Raw genomic sequence first — 22,560 nt, 5'->3', positions numbered from 1 at the left:
GTACGCCTGCTGGAACTGGGGCTCTCCCAGGAATGCAGGGGCTGCTCCCAACTTGCTCCCTCTTGGGAACAATGCTGGAAAGGGGGCAGGGAGTAGGCGGAGCCATTACCCTGCTCCCCACATACTAGTAGCTGTGCACAGTTGTGTGCTGCACCCCGTAAAGATGTGTCACGAGTTACACTCCCCACCTCCAACCAGGCACAGTCTAGCCCATAATCAGTAGACAAATCTGAATCCTGAATTTGTACTTTACACAGTTCATGGGTGTTTTATGCCTGGGATCTTGGTTTAGGCCCAAATCTGCTAATCAAGAATCTGCTTGTATTTATTTTCTAGGTTCATTTTAAAAATCTGGCATCCAGACCATATTCCCTCCATTCCCATGGGCTTTTGTATGAGAAATCCTCTGAGGGAAGCAGTTATGAAGATGAGTCTCCAGACTGGTTCAAAAAGGATGATGCAGTTCAGCCAAATGACACCTATACCTATGTATGGTTTGCAACCAAGCGGTCTGGACCTATGCAACCTGGAGCAGCCTGTAGGTCCTGGGCCTATTACTCCGGTGTAAACCCGGTAAGGAAATCTAAGCAGAAGGGTGCTGGAGTCTGCTGGATAACAGCTACTATGTCTTGTTGCTGAAATACTGGCTTCACAGCACTTTGCATTGCTTCCTATTCTTTTGGGCCTGATTCACCACTCTCTTGTTCCTCATCTAATCATTTATGCCTATGCAAAGTGAATATAAATTGCTGCCACTGGCATGAGTGGATGGAGAATTCTGATTTGATAGCATTTCATAGCCGCTTTGCATAGAGTTCAGTAACTACACAAGGCAATGGGGAATCAGGCCCTCTACCCCAAATGTAGGGCCTGAGCCAAAGTCTTTCTGTTAAGTTCAGTAGACTTTTGGATCAGGCCCTTAGTTAGGAATATAGCATAGCTGAGAGATTCTCCCAGCCCCCATGTTTGCAATGTGATGTGCAAATACATCTTGGATCCGGGTTCCTCATCTGTAAAATGGGACCTTTACCCAACCTTTATTCATTAATTAAGTCTTACTTCTGTACCTGATAAATTGGTTGAAGTAATCATTCAAATAGAATAATAAAAGATCTGGAAGATCATGGTATGATAGGGTCTATCCAGCATGGTTTCTGTAAAGGAAAGTTGTGTCGCTAATCTGTTGGAATCCTTTGACTGTGTCAGTAAAATAGCAGATAAAGCAGAATCAAATGGCATATTTTATGTACACTTTCAAAAGGCCCTTGACAAGGTCACGCACAGGAGGCTACTGAAGAAAGTAAGTAATCATAGAATGCAAGGCTGAGTATAGTCATGGATCAAATGCTGGTTAAAAGAGTGAATAAACAGTAAGATTAAATGGACAATTTTCATGATGGCAAAAGGCTACAGCAAGAGGCCACAAGGTTCTGTATTAGCACCAGTGTTGTTCAATACATTTTTTTAATGACCTGGAAAGCGGGGGAGGTGAATAGTGAGGTAGCAATATCCATTGATGACCCAATTAATTTAGGTTAGCCAAGTCCAGAGAAGACTGTGAAGACTTAACCAAGCTAGTTGAATGGGCAACATGATAGTAGATTCAATTCAGTATTGATGTGTACAAATAATCTGTATTGGACAGAAAATGTGAAACTACTTGCACCTTATGTGGTTCCAAATTAATCATATCAACTCAGGATATGATCAGGATCAGCTGAGTGTCACTGCAGACAGATGGATGAAAACCTCTGCTCAGTGTGCAGCTTGTAGTTGAAAAAGCAAACAAAATGTTATGATGCATACAGAATAGGATGGGGAACAATACAGAAACGATTATAATGCCATTTTATAATCAGTGGTACAGCCTCCTCTGGAACTGGCCACCCATGTCAAAAAGGATATTGCAGAACTAGACAGGGATCAGAGACTGGCACCATAAGTTTAGGGGCATTTAAAAAACATGAAAAAAATCTGGCACTGGCCATGGTTGGAGACAGGATGCTGATCCAGTCTGGCAATTCCTGTGTACCGATGTTAACCCTTGTAAGGGAAAATCCTCAAATGAAAGCCCCTGTGAATGTGCAAATTGTTATTAATGAAGTATTTTGGGAAACCCTAACTTTTACTTGTAATTTGTATTTATTGCCTTCCAGGAGAAAGATATTCACTCAGGCTTGATTGGTCCAATCTTGATCTGTCAAAAGGGAACCCTCAGTACAAGTAACAGGCCAGTAGATACCCAAGAGTTTGTCCTGCTTTTTATGGTCTTTGATGAAGAGAAAAGCTGGTACTTTGATAAGCATTCGAAAGGGACTTACACTGAGAAGACCTCAGAAGTGCAAAAATACCACAAATTCCATGGTACTAATGTTTCCTTTTGTCAGTTATCCATGTTGGGAGGGAAGAGGGAGGAATTAAAAAGACCTCAACCCAGCTTCTCTTGGTGCACTTGCAACTTTGCACGCACACATCATTTGCATGCACGTATTTAATTTTTTTGCACTATTCCTTGTGCATATAAAAATAGAATATGCATATAGACTAGAGCTGGGTGGAAACTTTTGACAAAAACAGAAAAAATGTTTTTGTTAACATTTTCCACAGAAAATTTTGACTTTTTGCCAAAAAATTGAAGTTTTCAGGTTTTGGACAGGAAGTTTTCAGTTGTGGGCTGAAAACCGTAAACTCCCTGGTTCTTCAGTTTTTCAACACAAGTTGAAGTTTTCCATGGAAAACAGAACCTTTCTGTGAGAATTTCATTTAAAAAAAAATCAATTTTCTGTGAAGAAGCAGTTTCAAGAGAATTTTCAGCCAGGCCTAGCACAGGCCCTACCTGCTCTTTTTGGGCAGGAGAGCTGGTAGGAAAATTTCAACTGAAACAGTTTTCAATGTAATTGAAAATGCTGATCTGATTACACCAAAAAATGGTGTAAAATTGCGTCAGTTTTAATTACATTTCCCACAAAAATATATTTTTGTGTTTCAGAAAAATTTTGAACTTCCTCATGAAACAGGACACCCTGGTTTCAGCCAGCTCTAATTGGCACAGATGGGGCTTTGTGCATAGCGGGTGGATATTCAGACGTGCTTGGCATCCACAACAGAATCTGGCTCTTCAGAAGAATTCAGTTCCCACTTAGGTACCAAAAGAAGTGTCCAATTATTCCAAAGAGCTCAGGACCCAGCAGCTCCCCGCATTCCAACAATGAGAGGTGTTGGGTGCTGCACACTTTTGAAAATCTGATCACTTCATTTAGGTGCCTAAATGGGACATCTCTTTTGGAAACTTGGCCGTAAAGTACTCTTATTCATGTGAATAAGTGACGGTATGCAAAAATGGAAACCACGTTTTTAAAATATGGTCCTTAAAGTCAGGCATAAGTCAGATCTATTGACATTAATAGAGTGTGTCTCATTACAGTCAAACCCCCGTACTCTACAGCAAGCTGTGCTTAAATCCTGTGGCCTGGTCTCTGCATTCTCTGGCACTCAGGTGCAGCAGGCGGTGAATTCTGTGGCACTTCCATTTAAATTTGAAAAATGGAGTTTTCCTGAATGTAATATTATAATGAATATTGCCATCCACACAGTAACCTCTGTTAGTTTATTTTAATATTAAATCCCCCAATTGAGGAGATGAGAGGCAGTTTGGGATTGGATTAAGCACATTTGCTGGATGTTTCCACTAAAATGATCAGTAGTGAAATAGTTACCAAAGCTGACATTTAAATCATCACCTTTACATTTCAGAATCAATGCACGATTCAGATGAAGTGGATAGTTCATGCCTCTCAGAGCTATTGCTTTAGGCTGTCTGCAATCTCAGGGAGACATTTGGATATTGCTTAACACTTGATTCATATTTTCTAGACCTTTTTTTTTCCACTACCAGCAGGGACCCTGGGGGCTTTTTCCTTGAAATTTTCAGAGCTGCAACACCCACTTGATAATGACCCTTTAAGAGGAAACAACTTAATTTAGGCCCTCTAATATAGGCTTTATGGAGTTAGTTTGGCTCACAAACGTAATATGAATCAAGCTGGCCTCATGTTTGACTCATTCAAAGAGATAAATTTCAACACTATCTTACTTTAACTGTTCAAGAGTTTCTGGGGCTTTTGTTAATTTTGTTTCTACCAGGGAGGTAGAAAGCCTTCCCGCTTATTTGAATGACCATCAACTACACTTGCAATGACACTTAATTCATAAACTGAGAAGGTCATTATTATATGTTGACACTAGAGATTGGCATGGACCAGGACACCACATCTGAAACGCTATAGGCTTTGGGGTCATTTGGATCTAGATCCAATCTGTATCCTCTGGTCAAACTCTATCTGACATCTTTATTATCTCTCAGCTGGAGTGTGTTTCTTTTATCTCTTGTAATATTTTCCTTTTCAGCCATTAATGGGATCATATATCACTTGCAAGGACTGAGGATGTATAAAGATGAACTGGTCCGATGGCACTTGTTGAATATGGGCGGATCAGAAGATATTCACGTGGTTCACTTTCACGGTCAGACCTTCACAGAAGTCCCTGGGCATCAGCTTGGTGTCTACCCTCTCCTTCCAGGTACATATCAGCTCAGTGTCTTGTCATTTCGACTCATAATTATGAGGCTAAACTCTACACTTGGTAATGTTGGAGTGACTCTACTAAAATTCAGTGTCATTAGATTAGCAGAAGCAGAAATTGGCTTGGGCACATTAAGATAGTGATGGTCAAGTCTTATGTTTCAAGGTGCTAGCTGTTCATTTCCTGTGAGGTCGGAAAGGACTTCCCCAACCCCAGCATCATCTACCTCATTGAGTTGGGGAGGTGGGACTGGAGCGGAGGCCGCCCTCCTCTGAAATGTAAGTTACTGGGCAAGGTTGGAGATGGGGTATGGAGTGCACGGACTAATGTCCTGATCAGGCATAGCAGGTTTGTATAGGGGAGATAGAAGTCTGCCGCTGACCTGTTGAGTGAACATGGGCAAGTTCCTTCCCTGCTCTGTCCCTCAGTTTCCCCCATTTGCAAAATGAGGGCTATAGTGCTGATTGCCATTTGTAAAGTGCTTGGAGACTTGTGGCTAGAGACCCTAGTATTCATACTGAAAAGAAAGAGCCCATGAATAACTAGTTAATAATCTCAATAGAGCTCTTTTTTGTTGCCATCAAAATGCTTTTCATACAATCCCACATGACACTGCCATAACCAAACTAGGGAAATTACTATAAGGTGGTTGCACAAGAGATTGAAAGATGGTACTCAAAGAGTAGTTATCAATGGTTCACTGTCAAACTGGGAGGGCTTATCCAGTGGGGTCCATCCGGGGTCAGTCCTGGGTCCAGAACTCATCAATATTTTCATTAATGACATGGATAACGGAGTGCTTGTAAAATTTGCAGGTGGTACCAAGATGGGAGGGGTGCAGGACAGGATTAGAATTCAAAACAACTTTAACAAATTGGAGAATTGGTCTGAAATTAATAGGATGAAATTCAATAAAGACAAGTGCAAAGTACTTCACTTCGGAAGGAAAAATGAAATGCACAAACACAAAATGGGGAATAACTGGTGAGGCGGTAGTACTGCTGAAAAGGATCTGTGGGTTATAGTGGATCACAACTTTAAAATGAGTCAACAATGTGATGCAGTTGTGAAAAAGGCTTAATATCATTCTGGGGTCTATTGACAGGAGTGTTGTATGTAAGACCCGGGAAGTAATTGTCCTGCTGTACACGACACTGGTGAGGCCTCAGCTGGAGTACTGTGTCCAACTCTGGGCACCATAGGTACAGAGTCTGTGGGTGCTCCAGGGCCAAAGCATCCATGGAGAAAATTTAGTGGGTGCTTAGCACACACCGGCAGCTAAGCTCCACTCCCGCCTGCTGCTGGCCCTCGCCGATCAACTCCTACCCCTCCCTCCCAGTGCCTCCTGCCTGCTGCGGAACAGCTGTGCAGGAGGGGGAGGAGCAGGAATGGGGTGCGCTTGGGGGAGGGGTCAGAAAGAGGCGGGGGTGGAGTGGGGGTTGGAAGAGGGAGGGCGGGGATGGAGGCGTGGCCTGGGGCGGAGCAGGGGTTGAGCACCCCCGGGGGAAATTAGAAGCCGGCCCCTGTGCTGGGCACACACTTTAGGAAAGACGTGGACAAAATGGAGACGGTCTGAAGGAGACCAACAAAAATGATAAAAGGGTTAGCAAACCTGATCTATGAAGAATGGTTAAATAAACTGGACATGTTTAGTCTTGAGAAGAGAAACCTGAAGGGGTGACCTGCTAACAGTCTTCTAGTATGTTAAGAGCTGTTATAAAGAGGAAGGTGACCAGTTGTTCTCTATTGAAGGGCCAACAAGAAGTAATGGGCCTAATCTGCAGCCAGGGAGATTTAGGTTAGACTATAGGAAGAACTTTCTAACTCTAAGGGTAGTTGAGCTCTGAAATAGGCTTCCAAGCGAGTTTGTGGAATCCCATCACTGTAGGTTTTTAAGAACGTGTCGGGATGGTGGGAGCAGCATACGGCTGTGACTCGGGGAGAATTCCCCTCGAGTGCATGGTCTGTTGTGGCTCCTTTACAACTCTTACACACTGCCAGAGCCATGGCTGGAGCAGGGGCCAGCATCAGCCCCTTAGAGTTACTGTTACCACAGCATGAATCCACGTAAAAGGTTAGGTCATTCACTACATGATCACACAGCACACACTGTGTATGCAGTATTATACAAAATATGTGCCTGATTCCAAGGTTATGTGAAAAAGTAAATTTTAAAGCGGTGAAGCTTGGATTGAGATCTGAACTTTTGATTCCCGCATGTCTCCAATTAGAACCTGTTTATTAAAAGGAGAATGATGTTCGTGGATCTGCTACGCTTTCCAATAGGTGCAGGATATTTGCACTTTGTCAAGCCACCAGAAATGGGCAGGATCGATAGGCCCTGGTTTATCCAGCCTCACTGTTCTGTGTCAGCCAATCTCCTGCTAACCTTTCAATAGATGAGCTGTGATTTGTTTCTCTCCTCTCTCTTTTAAAGGCTCATTTCGAACTATTGAAATGACACCACCAAAAGCTGGCATGTGGCTTTTAGACACCGAAGTGGGGGAATATCAGCAAGCTGGAATGCAGGCCTCCTTTATCGTTGTAGAGCAAGGTACTGAATCTGATCACGATCATTCTAAGATACAGGATTCTAGTTCTAAAGTTCTCTCTCCCTTTCAGGGCATGGGACAGTAATGGCTGAATAGCATCTGAGTTGGGGAAATGGCTAGATTAAAAAGGGGGAGCTCATGGAGTGATTATAGTAAATTGAATTTAAAAGAAGTGTTGTGTCGCATTCAGAGCACTAACTTTACATTTGTTGATTCCCTAAAATCACCTATGAATCCTTAATTGAGGGAATTGAATGCAGAGATGGTTTTGATCCTGTGGGCATATAGAGCTCTTCTTTCTTCCTTTCTTCCTTCCTTCCTTCCTTCCTTCCTTCCTTCCTTCCGTGATGAAGTCCCAGGAGTGCCCTATTCGGAGTTGGCACTGTCAGGGTTCCCTCCCCACTCTAAACTCTAGGGTACAGATCTGGGGACCTGCATGAAAGACCCCCTAAGCTTATTTCTACCAGTTTAGGTTAAAAACTCGCCAGGTACAAATTCTCTCTTGTACCTTGGGTTTCAGTAACGCTGCTACCACCATGTGATTTAACGAAGAACCAGGGAAAAGGACATCTTCTCCCAGCAATCCCCCCAAGCCGTTAAACCCCCTTTCCTGGGGAGGCTTGAGAATAATATCCTAACCAGTTAGTTACAAAATGATCAAAGACCCAAACCCCTGGGTCTTGGAACAATGGAAAAACCAGTCAGGTTCTTAAAAAAGGATTTTATTTAAAAAAAAAAAAAAAGAAAAGTAAAAATCATTTCGGTAAAATCAGGATGGAAAATACTTACAGGGTATTTGGATTCAAAACACAGAGAATTCCCCTCTGGGCAAAACCTTAAAGTTACAGAAAACAGGAATAAACCTCCCTCTTAGCACAGGGAAAATTCACAAGGAAAACAAAAGATAAACTAATCCGCCTTGCCTAGCTTAGCTACAGTGGTTGCAATATTGGAGACTTGAATTGGGATGGGTTGGAGAAGATGGATTTCTGTCTGGCCCCTCTCCGTCCCAAGAGAGAACCCCCACATAAAACAAAGAGCACAAACAAAACCTTCCCCCCTCCCAAGATTTGAAAGTACCTTCTTTCCCAATTGGTCCTGTTGGTCAGGCGCCAACCAGGCTATTTGAGCTTCTTAACCCCTTACAGGTAAGGAGGAATTCTAGGCTACCCTTAGCTGTATGTTTATGACAGGCACAAGGGGTGACCTCCTGAGAAAGGCCCAGCCAGCTCCTCAAACATGACTCTGAATGACCCTCTTTTTCCTGATAAGTTATGAAATGCAGCTCATCAGTAATCAAACACGTTTGTGTTCTCTCTAGAGTGCAAGTTACCAATGGGCCTAATGAATGGACTTATACTTGATTCACAGATCAGTGCTTCTCGTCACATAAGTGAGTTGAAACACATTATTTGAGAAGGTCAGACATGGTCCTCAGTACTATGACTTGGCACCAGGCAGTGCAATTGTAGATTTTCTCTGCAGCTCTGTGTTTCACGTATGCTACTGTCTTCTGGCATCATTTCAGGAATTAACAGGCTGTCAGACTCCAGAAAGCTCTCTGGTTCTGCAGGCCCAGAATCAGAGCAGGACTGAGCAGCCCAAGGCCATGTGTACACTGCAGAGCTTGGCTGGCATAGCTATGCCAGCAGAGCACCCTAGTGGAGATGCATCCTAGGCTGGCAGAAGGAGTTCTGATGCGACAGCTACACTGCCTCCCTGAACAGCATTAGCTATACCTCCAGAAGATCCGGGGGGAGGAGGTTGCCAGCATAACTATGTCAGCTAGGAGGTGTGATTTCCCCCTGCCAACCCGTTTCTCACCAGCAGGACTATGCTGACAAAACTTAAGTGTATAGACCCGGCCCATATCACTGTAGTCTTCTGACAGTGAGGCAGGCTTTTCTGCTCCTCCTGTTCTATTTGCTGGTTAATGTACAGGGCAGGGTTGTCAGGAGACATGGGTTCTATTCCTGTCTCTGCCACTGGCCTGCCGGGTGGCCTTGGACAAGTCACTTCTCCCCCCCAGTGCCTCAGTTTCTCCAGCTGTAAAATGGAATTGAGAATTCATTGCTATTTTTAAGGGGAATGAGATGTAGAAGTGCAGTGTATGAATATTATAAGGGAGTAAAACGCTGCAAAATGACATTCCAAGCAATGTTGGATGTAGAACATGGTTTGACTCTGCCTGCACCGCTAGTAACCAAACTCTGTTTAGCTCTGGCTGCTGCATGTTTTAACTAGACTCCAACTCCTAATGCTGACAAAGCCAAAGGAAGTAGTATGTTAAATAAAAGGGTGCCATGGGAGGCAGTGTTGCCTAATGGTTGGAGCAAGGGACTGGGGGCTCAAGAGACCTGAGTTTTATTTCTAGTTCTGCCACTGGTCTGCTGGGTGACGTTGCGGAAGTTACTTCACTGCTCTGTGCCTCCGTTTTCCTCATCTGTAAAATGGGGATAATGATACTGATCCCTTTTATAAAGTGCTTTGAGAGCTGCTGATGAAGAGTGCTAGATAAGAGCTAGGTATTATATTACTTTTAAAGCCACTTTTCTGACTATAATGTTTTCAAAGATACAATCAATTTTTATTTGCTGATAACATCCAATGTCTCTGAAGCTTTTGTCAGCTTTACAGCTTATCAGGTATTTGTACTGGAGTCTCTTCCTTCGGGACAAACCAAAGAAGAACTGAAATATGCACGCAGTGGCTTTCTAGTTTTCCTTGATTTTTACCTTTTATCCTTTTCCTTTTTTCCACCTAGACTACTGGGAACCTAAATTAGCAAGATTAAACAACGCTGGAAAATATAATGCTTGGAGCACTGACATGGAGGAAGGTGAATTTCCATGGATCCAGGTATGGTTGGTATCATACATACTTGCCCACTGTAAGGTCCAGACAGGTTAGCTGATGCCTGCAGCTACACCACCACACACATGCTGGGTTTATTTTAGGTGTCGTGTGTGTTAAACAAGGTCAAACTATAACTAGACTTCCCAAAGAGGCTGCCGAGGAAAACTCAGGTGTTGCAGGAAGTGGTTCTGGTGATTCAGTAGGACGCATGGTCCTCTTCAAGTGAGTGCTGAGCCACTGCCCCAGTATTGTGTCAGGGTCGTGACCTGTTGTCGGAGGGAACTGCGGGGAAGTTTATACCCTGGGCAGCGGCAGGGCAATCATACTGTAGATACAGTCTGTCCTTTTGCTGTCCCCTTCTCTCAATGTGTATATGTATTCAGCCCTTGCTGAGTGACCAGCTAATCCTCCAGTCTAGTCATGGGTTAGACATCTGGTTTCTACTTCAGGACACAAACTGTTACATGGCGTGTGTGTGTGTGTGGAGGGCGGGGGGCGGTTAATGAATTATAAGTTGTTTTGTACTTTAAGCTCTTCCTGTTCCGATTCTAGTGGCTGTCCAGAAACCCCAGAACAAGTGGCCAGGTTCTTGGAGAAGCTCAGCGACCTGTTAGGCCCCTAAAGACTTGGCCAGATGTTCAAGAGTGGAGACTCCTGGATGCGGAGTACTTCTGAGTATCTGGTCACTTCATTTCGGTGCCTAACAGGTAGCTGAGCTGTTTTGAAAATCAGGTGCACGCTGAGTACTTCCTTAGAACTGGCTGGAGCACTAGAAGATTTTGCAGAAATTGCCTGTTTGTTGTGGTATCTGCTCTCTGTAGCTTGACAGACGGTATGTCCTGCATGTCACTGCAGCTCATGCTCTTAAATGGGACATGAGTGATCCCTAGGCAGCTGCTTTACCAGATGTGGCAAATGGGAGCCTCCCAGACTCCTTGCTTACCCAGTCAGAACTGTGCTATCTCCTACCTAAAAGCCTATCTCCTCTAAAAATTGCCTCTTTGCTCATCTTACTGGATCAAAGAGAAACTTTCAATAAGCAGCTGCAGGTTATTATGGATTTTCAATTAAAACTGCTGCTAAGGAGGAACTTGGACAGCTCACGAGATAGATAACAGGATGTGCAGGCTTTCTCTGCGACCTCGCTTGTCTGAATCCAGCCTGGTTTTGCTGGAGCCAGAAAATCACAGCGGTATGACCCTTGATCAGAGACCTGTGTTTAATGAGCTGATGTTCTCAGTCCACATCACAAACCCACCCCTTCTCCCACCAAAACTGGTGCTAACTGGCCCCCTTGCTGAGAGTCTCAGAAGAGAGACCAAGGACTGGATGGGCCGTGGAGACTGAACACCCCTCTGACCCCTGGGGATGGCACCTGCAGCTCTGGGCGGAGGCCTGTGGGTGGGCTAGTGTGGGGGAAGGTTGCACTGTCACTCCCCATGTTGGGTGGATAAAAGGAAGACTTCACTCTCCCCCAGCTATCAGCCCAACACCTTTCCTCTCTTCTTTCTTCCCCCCAACACGTTGGAAGTGATTATAGTCAACATAATTATTTATTAAAAATACACAAGAACAGTCTAGCAGCTGTGAAGGAGTTAAGGGCTCTCATGTGACTTGCTCAGTGGAAACCAGGGTCTGTGATTACAGATGCCTTCCAAATCCCCCTGAAATCCATGAAAAGAATTGCTTTTCTTTTGTAAGGGCAGAAAACTTGGAGAGAGAAATAATCTGTTTGTGCTTGATGAAGTGGGGCTGAAAACTCCCTTTAAACTAATTGTGGGGTTTTTTCCTTCTGATCTGCTCCAGAAAGAGCATCTTTCTTTCCCTGCACAGCTTCGCTAGTAAACAACATCACTGACCTTTTCATTGTCAGCATCAGAAGACCTAAGGGGGCAGGAAGGGTCTTCTGGTGAAGGCACTCACTCCCGGGAATCAGGAGACCTTGGCTCTGCTACACAATCACTGTGTGACCTTGTGCAAAAACTTTCAAATGTTGCTTGATTTTTTTGGAGGGTGCTTCTGTGCCCAGCTTGAGACACCAGGTTCTAATTTTTCAGAGGTGCTGAGCACTCCTGGCCCCTGATGGCTTCAGCTGGAGTTGTGGGGGCTCAGCATCCCCCAAAAACAAGCCCTGGTTATCTCAGGCTGGATGCTCAAAACCAGAGGCTGCTTTTGAAATTATGCCTTTCCCATTCTGTGCCTCACTCTCTGTACAATGGAAATAGTAACACTCCACTGCTTCGCCCAGAGACGCTGCAAGGATGGATTCATTAATGTTTGTCAGCTGCCCAGATACTGTGGTGGTGGGCACCTCAAAAATGCCTACAAATAAATACACGCATCAATAAAATAGGTTAGGACACAACTCCTCATTTGGACTCTTGCGCCAGCGCTTAGACACCCCGTTACCCATCTCGGACATGGAAGTGCCATTCTGAGTGCCTAAATGCAGGCCTGGGCACCATGCCCTAGGTGCCAGAGGATGAAATCGGGTTCATGGTGCAGCTTTTCTTAAAGTTTGTGTATCTTGGTCTTCTACAGGTGGACCTGCAAAGGGAAGCTCTGATCACAGGGATACAGACTCAGGGAGCCAAGCAATGGATGAAGTCCTTGTATGTCAAAGAGTTCTTTATGACTTACAGCAAGGACAAACGGAAGTGGATCACCTTCATAGGAAACAGCACTGGGGGACAGAAGGTCTGCCTGCTCGTTAATCACCACAGCCTCCCTGACTTTATGCAGCTCAGCAGAAAGTAACAGGCAGCCACCAGGGGCTTTTCTCAAGGAATAAGGGGTCAGAATTTTAAAGGTATCTAGGCGCATGAAGATGCAGATTGGAAAATCCCACTAATTCCAAAGGGCGTTTTGAAAACAGCACTAGATGCCTATCTGCATCATGAGGCACCTAGATCCCTTTACTAGTCTGGCCTGGTGTGTATAACAAAGGAGAATACAGGATCGTAATAAGAGATAAGGAATCTCCTGAGCCTGGGCTTCAACCCAGCCCTGTAACCCTGGTTGTGCAGCCCCACTTCTGCACAGGCCTCACTTCTGTCTCACAGTCCTTCCCCTGAGCACATGTGCAAGGAGAGTGGGACGCTGGGCTGAACTCCTGCCCCTGTTCAGTGCGGACCAGCCCTTGCACCATGTCACAATAGTTAGCAAAGCAATATTAGCAGTAGCTACCTAACGCATGTGCAACCCAGGTGTCCATATCGCACCTGCCCTTCCAGGAGTCTCCTAGCTATGCCCAAACATCCGTCCCCTACCTGCTGGAGCTCAACTCTGCGGCCTGGTTTCCACCTAAAAATCAAATTGCCCTAGCTACATTGCTCAGGGCTCTGAAAAATATCACACCCTGTGCAATGTAGTTAGGTCAGCCTATGCCCCACTGTAGATGCAGAATTCTTCCATCGACCTCTTGAAGAGGAGAATTAACTACACTGATGGAAAAGCCCTTCCAGTGACAAAGGAAGGGGGAACGCTCTGGCACTACAGTGGTACAGCTCCAGCACCCCACTGCACCTGCAGCTGCAGTAGTGTAGCCATACCCACAGTACCGTGGTGTTTGAATGATAGGCGTTAACACACGTTAGGTCTTTACTGGTCTTAGTTGTCTGCCTATTAATATCCTAATAGGGGTCTGTACTGCGCCTAACACACTGGGTCCCTGATTTAGCTTCTGGATGCTATAGTAAGGCAAAGATAAGGATGATGTATTTTTAGGTTTTGCTATAATGTGAGTAGCCCCATTGAAACTGCATAAGTAAAGACTTAATCGCATGACATAGGGTTTGCAGGACCAAGCTTGCAATTGCTTTAAATTAATATCATTATCTTTTGTGAATTCTTAATTGCTTTTTTCTGTTTTACTAGTTGTTTGAAGGTAATTCAGATGCCCATGGGATAAAAGACAACCATATTGATCCACCTATCATTGCGAGGTATATCAGGGTCTATCCAACTGACTCCTACAACAGGCCTACTCTTCGGATGGAACTCCTGGGCTGCGAAGTCGAAGGTGAGCAATGAGAACTCCCGGGTACTTCGTTCCCCTCTACACCTTTGAAAAATAGGTTCCACTTTTTATTTTTATGGGCCAAGATTTAAGAACATAACAATGGCCCTACTGGGTCAGACCAAAGGTCCATCTCGCCCAGTACCCTGTCTTCCGACAGTGACCAGTGCCAGGTGCCCCAGAGGGAAAGAACAGGTAATCATCCATCCCCTGTCACTCATTCCCAGCTTTTGGCAAACAGAGGCTAGGGACATCATTCCTGCCCATCCTAGCTAATAGTCATCGATGGACCTATCCTCCATGAACTTATTTAGTTCTTTTTTGAACCCTCTTATGTTCTTGGCCTTCACTACATCCTCTGGCAAGGAGTTCTAAAGGTTGACTGTGCATTGTGTGAAGAAATCCTTCCTTTTGTTTATTTCAAATCTGCTGCCTATTAATTTCATTTGGTGACCCCTAGTTCTTGTGCTATGAGGAGTTAATAATACTTCCTTATTTACTTTCTCCACACCAGTCATGGTTTTATAGAATTCTATCATATCCCCCCCCTTAATTGTCTCTTTTCCAAGCTGAAAAGTCCCAGTCTTATTAATCTCTCCTCATACAGAAACTGCTCCATACCCCTAATCATTTTTGTTGCCCTTTTCTGAACCTTTTTCAATTCCAGTATCTTTTTTTTTGAGATGGGGCGACCACATCTGCATGCAGTATTCAAGATGTGGGTGTACCATGGATTTATATAGAGGCAACTTGATATTTTCTGTCCTATTTTCGATCCCTTTCTTAATTATTCCCAGCATTCTGTTCGCTTTTTTGACTGCCGCTGCACATTGAGCGGATGTTTTCAGGGAACTATCCACAAGGACTCCAAGATCTCTTTCTTAAGTGTTAACACTAATTTAGACCCCATCATTTTATATGTACAGTTGGGATTATGTTTTCCAATGTGCATTACTTTGCATGTATCAACATTAAATTTCATCTGCCATTTTGTTGCCCAGTCACCCAGTTTTGAGAGATCCTTTTGTAGCTCTTCATAGTCTGCCTGGGTCTTAACTATCTTGAGTAGTTTTGTATCATCTGCAAATTTTGCCACCTCACCATTTACCCATTTATCCAGATCATTTATGAATATGTTGAATAGGACTGGTCCCAGAACAGACCCTTGGGGGGGACACCACTATTTACCTCTCTCCATTCTGAAAACTGACCATTTATTCCTACTCTTTGTTTCCTATCTTTTAACCAGTTAGCAATCTATGAGAGCACCTTCCCTCTTATTCTGTGGCAGCTTACTTTGCGTAAGAGCCTTTGGTGAGGGACCTTGTCAAAGGCTTTCTGAAAATCGAAGTATACTATATCCACTGGATCCCCTTGGTCCACATGCTTGTTGAACCCCCTCAAAGGATTCTAATAGATTGGTGAGGCATGATTTCCCTTTACTAAAATCATGTTGTCTCTTCCTCAACAAATTATGTTCATCTATATGTTTGACAATATTGTTCTTTATTATAGTTTTAACCAGTTTGCCCAGTACTGAAGTCAGGTTTACAGGCCTGTAATTGCTGGGATCACCTCTGGATCCCTTTTTTAAAAATTGGTGTCACTTTAGCTATCCTCCAGTCATCTGGTACAGAAGCTGATTTTAAATGATAGGTTACAGACTACAGTTAGTAGTTCTGCAATTTCACATTTGAGTTCCTTCAGAACTCTTGGCCGAATACCATCTTGTCCTGGTGACTTAATGCTGTTTAATTTATAATTTGTTCCAAAAGCTCCTCTAATGATACCTCAATCTGGGACAGTTTCTCCGATCTGTCACCTAAAAAGAATGGCTCAGGTTGGGGAATATCCCTCACATCCTCAGCCATGAAGACCGATGCAAAGAATTCATTTAGTTTCTCCGCAATGACCTTATTGTCCTTGAGTGCTCCTTTAGCACCTCCATCATCCAGTGGCCCCACTGGTTGTTTAGCAGGCTTTCTGCTTCTGATGTACTTTAAAAAAAAATTGCTATTACTTTTTGAGTCATTGGTTAACTGTTTCTCAGATTCCTTTTTGGCCTTCCTAATTGTATTTTTACACTTCATTTGCCAGTGTTTATGCTTCTTTCTATTTTCCTCACTAAGATTTAACTTCCACTTTTTAAAGGATGCCTTTTTGCCTCTGTCAGGGTTCCTTCCCCACTCTTAACTCTAGGGTACAGATGTGGGGACCTGCATGAAAGACCCCCTAAGCTTATTCTTACCAGCTTAGGTTAAAAACTTCCCCAAGGTACAAACTTTGCCTTGGCCTTGAACAGTATGCTGCCACCACCAAGCGTTTTAAACAAAGAAGAGGGAAAGAGACCACTTGGAGACGTCTTCCCCCAAAATATCCCCCCAAGCCCTACACCCCCTTTCCTGGGGAAGGCTTGATAATAATCCTCACCAATTTGTACAGGTGAACACAGACCCAAACCCTTGGATCTTAAGACAAATGGAAAATCAATCAGGTTCTTAAAAGAAGAATTTTAATTAAAGAAAAGGTAAAAGAATCACCTCTCTAAAATCAGGATGGAAAATACTTTACAGGGTAATCAGATTCAAAACACAGAGGATCCCCCTCTGGGCAAAACCTTAAAGTTACAAAAACAGGAATAAACCTCCCTCTTAACACAGGGAAAATTCACAAGAAAAACAAAAGATAAACTAATCCGCCTTGCCTGGCTTACCTATACTGGTTGCAATATTGGAGACTTGGATTAGGATGGGTTGGAGAAGATGGATTTCTGTCTGGCCTCTCTCAGTCCCAAGAGAGAACAACCAGGTAAACAAAGAGCACAAACAAAAGCCTTCCCCCACCCCCCTAAGATTTGAGTTGTTCCCTTATTGGTCCTTTGGGTCAGGTGCCAGCCAGGTTAGCTGAGCTTCTTAACCCTTTACAGGTAACAGGATGTTGCCTCTGGCCAGGAGGGATTTTATAGCACTGTATACAGAAAGGTGGTTACCCTTCCCTTTATATTTATGACAGCCTCTCACTGCTTTTTTATTTTGCTGTTTAGCCAGGGTGGCTCTTTTTTGATTCTCTTACTAGGTTTTTTAATTTCGGGTATACATTTAAGTTGAGCCTCTGTTACGGTGTCTTTAAAAAGTTTCCACGCAGCTTGCAGAAATTTCACTGTTGGCACTGTACCCTTTAATTTCTGTTTAACTAACCTCCTCGTTTTTGTGTAGTTCCCCTTTCTGAAATTTAAATGCTACAGTGTTGGGCCGCAGTGGTGTTTTTCCTGCCACAGGGATATTAAATTTAATTATATTATGCTCACTATTATCAAGTGGTCCAGCTATATTCACCTCTTGGACTAGATCCTGTGCTCCACTTAGGACTAAATCAAGAATTACCTCTCCTCTGGTGGGTTCCAGGACCAGGACTCCAAGAAGCAATCATTTAAGGTGTCAAGAAACTTTATCTCTGCATCCTGTCCTGAGGTGACATGTACCCAGTCAATATGGGGATAATTGAAATCCCCCATTCTTATTTTCAAAAGCAATTCATGATCTTTGGTGCCAAACATGAGACCCCTCAAAGAGGCCTGATTTTCAGACTGAGCCCTGCCCACCCTCTGAAAACTGGGTTTCTCAAGTTGGGCATCCAAACATCACAAGATGCTTGTGAAATCCTTGAATTGCAATATAAGAATACAGAGTGGGACTTTCAAAAGCGCTCAGTCAGAATTGGTCTAACTCTGGGTGCTTTTCACAGTCTCACCCATAACAGGCAGAGATAAACAAACCTTTTATTTCACAGATCTGCTGGGCTTCGTTTTAATGATGACTGAGCAAAGAGAGCTCCACTCCCTGACTGCAAATGTATTCTCTTCTCCCATGTCCTGAGCATTTAGAATTTAGATAGCACTTCACAACTTCAAAGTGCTTTATGCATTTTAACTAATGAATGCTCACAACAACTATGCATTACCTCCCTTTTAAAGATGGGGAAACTGAGGCACAAGGGCAGTTACAATGACTTGAGCAAGGCCACACAGCAAGTCAGTGGCAGAGACGGGATGACAACTCAGGCGTTCCTAGCCTGTTGCTTATTCCTCTGGTCCACTGCTGCTCAAGAGATTAAATGGAGACCTACTGCTATTCTCTTAACAGGTTGCTCTCTGCCGCTGGGAATGGAAAATGGGGAGATCAAAAAAGCTCAGATTACAGCTTCTTCCTATAAGATATCCTGGTATAACGCATGGGAGCCTTCCCTCGCGCGTCTCAATCAGCAAGGGAGGCTGAATGCCTGGCAAGCAAAGGTAACAAGCAAACAGAAGAAAAAACTGCTCAGTCAAAGCTGCTGCTGTTAGCAAATGTGCTGCTGCTCTGGTGTATGTCTGTGCCTGTGCCCCCTCCATGCTGTGCTCTGGCTGCTTCTTTTCAGTCCTCCTGGGAAAAGCCTGTTTAGTTCCCTTCCAGCGGGAGGTTTGGGACATGCCCAGCTCCTTTAAGGGAGAGAGGTGGTGGTGTTCTTTTTTTAAAAAAAGAACATTTACTGATTTCATAATGTGACGTGGAAAGCAATGAAACTGTGTGGAGACTGGAAGCAGGCCCAGCAGCCCTTACTCATGGGAGTGGTTTCTTTGGACTCCGTGGATGAGTAAGCGCTGAAGGTTGGTGGCCTGTGAGCCAAATTCATCTGGTGTAATCCTGTTGGCTTTACTGTTGATCGGCAGTACTGCCTAGTGACTAGAGCATTGGAGTGAGACTCCGGAGGCCAGCTCTGTCACTGGCTTGCTGGGTGACCTTGAGCAAGTCAGTTCCCTGCATGTCTCAGTTTCCCTATTTGTAAAATGGGGATGATGATGATACTTTGTAAAGCGCTTTGAGATCTATTGATGAGAAGTGCTTTATAAGAGCTACGGTAATTCACCAGGGATGAATTTTTATTGCTTTTCATTCTGCGTTGGCGATGGAAGTGAATGCTGGATGGAGGGTCAGCGTGTATCATCTGCAGTGATTAAACTGATGTGTGGCCAGCAGAGAATGCTGGTAGCACTTCCCTTAACTTGGTTTGCATAGGTTTGACGTTCTGGGTGGGTGGATGTCTTCATACCACTTTAACTGTCATTGAGCAACGTTTCTGGTTGTGCCAATATTACTCTTTGTATTGATTGTAGTCAAACAACAACCAGCAGTGGTTGCAGATTGATCTCCTCAAAGCGAAGAAGATAACCGCTATCACAACCCAGGGTTGCAAGTCCATGTCTGTGGAGCTGTTTGTGAAAACCTACGCCATCCTTTTCAGTGATGAAGGCACAGAATGGAAACCTTATATGGATAACACCACTTCAGTGGGAAAGGTACCATTTTAAACTCGGAGAATTCTGTCCCTTTTTCTGAATCCCGAGCACTTTGTCATACTTCTCAAGGCCCAAATGAGGGACAGCCCCAGAATGAGGGGCACAAAAAATTGTTCCTGCAGTTGAATTTAAAATGCTGGCGGAGTTGTTCTTCTATTTTAGAGAACTCTCGAACTTCCCTTTTGTGGCTCTTCATTTCTGATGTAAATAATTTACACCAGTAAAAGGGAGGAGATGCTACATGTGAGTGGAATGCCGTTGAACCTGGGATGAAATCAGTGGTGTGCCTTTTAAAGAGGGACATTTCAAAGGAATGCACAGAATGTGTATGCGGAAGCCTCTGCCAAACTTCACTGCAAAATATTTTTTGCTTTAATTTTTTTAATTGAATTTAGTGCTGGTGAAAGGTCCCAGATTGACAGAGCTGAGACCTCCATACATCCACACAGCAAGTACAGCACTTACAAAATCCCCCAAGCCACCTTGACGGAAGTGCTTCAATCCCAACCTGCAGGGACCACATCTAGGGATAAGAGAGGGGAGATTTGTCAGTCCCCAGCCAACACAGGGGCCAGTTAGCACCAATTGTGGTGATAGTTTTTGTGATATAGACAGAAACAGAGACCACAGTTTGGATTTGACTGGATTTGAACCAGTGACCTAGAGGAGGAAGGCTGTATATACACCACTGGTGTGATCCAGTCCATCTCCCGGTTCCTGAACGCAGCAACTCTGAAGTATTTAGATACCTTACAAAGCCATCCGCTTTTTTTTAATAATTTTTTCCCAAACTAATTCCTTGTTTTGTTTACTTTCAGGTATTTAGGGGGAATGAGAACAGCAGCGGACAGGTCAAGCATTTCTTAAATCCACCCATATTTTCCAGGTTCATCCGCATTGTTCCTAAAACCTGGAATCGAAGCATTGCTCTCCGGGTAGAACTCTTTGGCTGTGATCCTTCCTAAATGCTGGACACACAGAGTACACACGAACGGCCAAGTCTGGGAGCCTGTCACTTTTCAGCAATCACTGTGCAGAACTACATTTTTTAAACTCTTAGAGTAATCAGATTTAGTCCTTCTGAAGTGCCTTTCCTCCAAGGATCTTAGTGTTTTGCCAATGTGAATTAAACGAGAGATTTCATTGGCAGATATTTAATTCATATAAATGTACATTAAGGATAGAACTGCACAGCAGCTGGGAGGGAGCTTCCCAGAGCGGGTGGGTAGACACGTGCTTGCTCCACTTGAGCTTGTGTGCTCGAGCAGCAGCATGGGCGGCAGCTCAGGCTGGCCAACCGCGTATGGACGCAGAGGCCAGGTGGGATTGTTCTCAGGTGGCTAGCCCGTGCCGCCATGGCCGTACTGCTATTTTTAGCACCCAAGCTGGAGCAGAGCTAACACGTGTCTCTTTACCTGCACCGTCCGAGCTGCAGTGTAGACCCACCCTTAAAAAGAGAAAGTAACAAACATCAAATCCACAAAGCATGCAAGATTGACATGCCCCTTTCCATGGGAATCTGGGCACCCAAACACATTCCCTCCATTTCTCTACCACTGTCATCTTCCCCCAGTCACACATGTTCTCCTTTTGTCCTGGTCCTGACCTAATTTTACACTAAATCTCCTGAGGGCAGGGACCTTGGGCTTAATCCTGAGCCCAGATTTGCTCTCTCTGTAGCCCCCTCACTGCTGAAAGCTATCAGATGTCCCTCCCTAGGCATTCCCCTTGAAGGGGGAGTCCCCAGTACACATAAAACCACTGTCTATACCACCATCCAGTAGCCGTTGGTGTTGGGGCTGGGAAGCGGGTGTGATGCTGCACTCCAGCTATCCCCGGCTGGTAGGTGGTCCCTTGGAGGGTCATAGCCAGTCAGTGTAGACAAGAGAAGCCTCCACTCTGCTCTGATCTCTGCTGGGGCTGACATAGAAGTGGCCTCAAGATCAAGGATCTGCAACCCCTTCTCTGAGAATCTAGGGCCCTCATCTTTATATTTGCTTTTTTAAACACCACGCATGCCTCTGACTCTATATATCCTAAATAACCATTAATCTTCTAAGCACCCCTGGGTGGGGATCAACAGTATCTTTATAGGTGGCAGGAAAGAAGCATAGAGAGAGACAGTGATTTGCCCAAGATCATGGCAGGTCAGTGGTAGAACCAGAAACAGGATTCGTGGCTTCCAGTCCCATGCTCTAACCACTAGAAGCTAGGCAATGCTGTTTTGTTATCCCTACTGGAAGAAACAAGCCTTCTTGGCTGTTGATGAGAAACGTGATGGCAATAAAATAGGATTCGATAACACTACGGTAAAGACACCTACACCTTGTCTATGCTACAGCATTTGCCAACATTATTGCTGGTGGCACTGCTGTGGTGCAGAAAACATTTATAGATTTTCTCTGGATGGATGCGCTCAGTGAGAATATATTTGCTATCCCTGAATATATCTTTTTAGCAGAGTTTTAGCTAAGCTTTTAGTACTGTCCTAGGCTCCAGTCTTGTCAGCAGAGGACTGCCTCTGCTCACCTGGGTCCTTCATGGCCTGGGGCAGAATATCATCAAGAACCCAGGGCCATGTTTTGGTCTCTAACCTTATAAAGTATTGTCTCAAGCTGTTTCAAGAGAATTAGAGTTCTTATATCAAAAAATGTATGTGTTTCCAAGTAAAGATGTATAAAAAAGTGAAATAAAATTTTAAAACCTCAATCAATATTTTTTTCACATTTTATTCTGCCTTTTTAAAATATTTCATACTGTCACCGTTTTCCACTTGAAAGTACAGCTGAATTTCTGGAGTGAAGAGCAAAATGTTAACGTTTCTGATTTTCCATATTTTGAAAGGCAACTTTGCCAGCTTGACAAAACCATCACCAAAAATGAAATGTTTGCAACAGAAAATGGCCTGGAACAAAATCACAAAACTAATAATTTTTGTTGACCTTTTCTGAACCTTTTCCAATTCCAATATATCTTTTTAGAGAGGGGCGACCACATCTGCATAATGTGGGCATACGTACCATGGATTTATATAGAGGCAACTTGATATTTTCTGTCTTATCTATCCTTTTCTTAATGTTTCCTAACGTTGTTAGGTTTTTTGACTGTGGCTGCAGTTTTGTGATGTTTTCACAGAACTATCCACAATGACTCCAAGATCCTTCTTGAGTGGTAACAGCTAATTTAGACCACATCATTTTTTATGTATAGTTGCG

General features: G+C 44.0%; 1 protein-coding gene across 1 annotated transcript in view; it reads left to right on the top strand.

The window, feature by feature from the left end:
* F5 (coagulation factor V) overlaps positions 1-22,058 on the top strand; it is a 67,455-nt gene extending 45,397 nt beyond the window's left edge. The window contains exons 15-25 of the mRNA XM_084620127.1: positions 337-573; positions 2,157-2,364; positions 4,408-4,581; positions 7,022-7,138; positions 8,458-8,529; positions 9,901-9,995; positions 12,534-12,689; positions 13,869-14,013; positions 18,153-18,301; positions 19,163-19,345; positions 20,164-22,058. Of these exons, the coding sequence (XP_084476253.1) occupies positions 337-573; positions 2,157-2,364; positions 4,408-4,581; positions 7,022-7,138; positions 8,458-8,529; positions 9,901-9,995; positions 12,534-12,689; positions 13,869-14,013; positions 18,153-18,301; positions 19,163-19,345; positions 20,164-20,310 (1,683 nt within the window). The 3' untranslated portion in view covers positions 20,311-22,058. The remainder of the gene's footprint in view (positions 1-336; positions 574-2,156; positions 2,365-4,407; positions 4,582-7,021; positions 7,139-8,457; positions 8,530-9,900; positions 9,996-12,533; positions 12,690-13,868; positions 14,014-18,152; positions 18,302-19,162; positions 19,346-20,163) is intronic.
* The last annotated feature ends 502 nt before the right edge of the window (positions 22,059-22,560 follow it).

Source organism: Lepidochelys olivacea, assembly GCF_965140295.1.
Source record: "Lepidochelys olivacea isolate rLepOli2 genome assembly, chromosome: 1".
In the NCBI taxonomy this organism is placed as follows: Eukaryota; Metazoa; Chordata; order Testudines; family Cheloniidae; genus Lepidochelys; species Lepidochelys olivacea.
The sequence above is the reverse complement of the archived record's forward strand: the minus strand, read 5'-3'. Positions and strand labels throughout refer to the sequence as shown.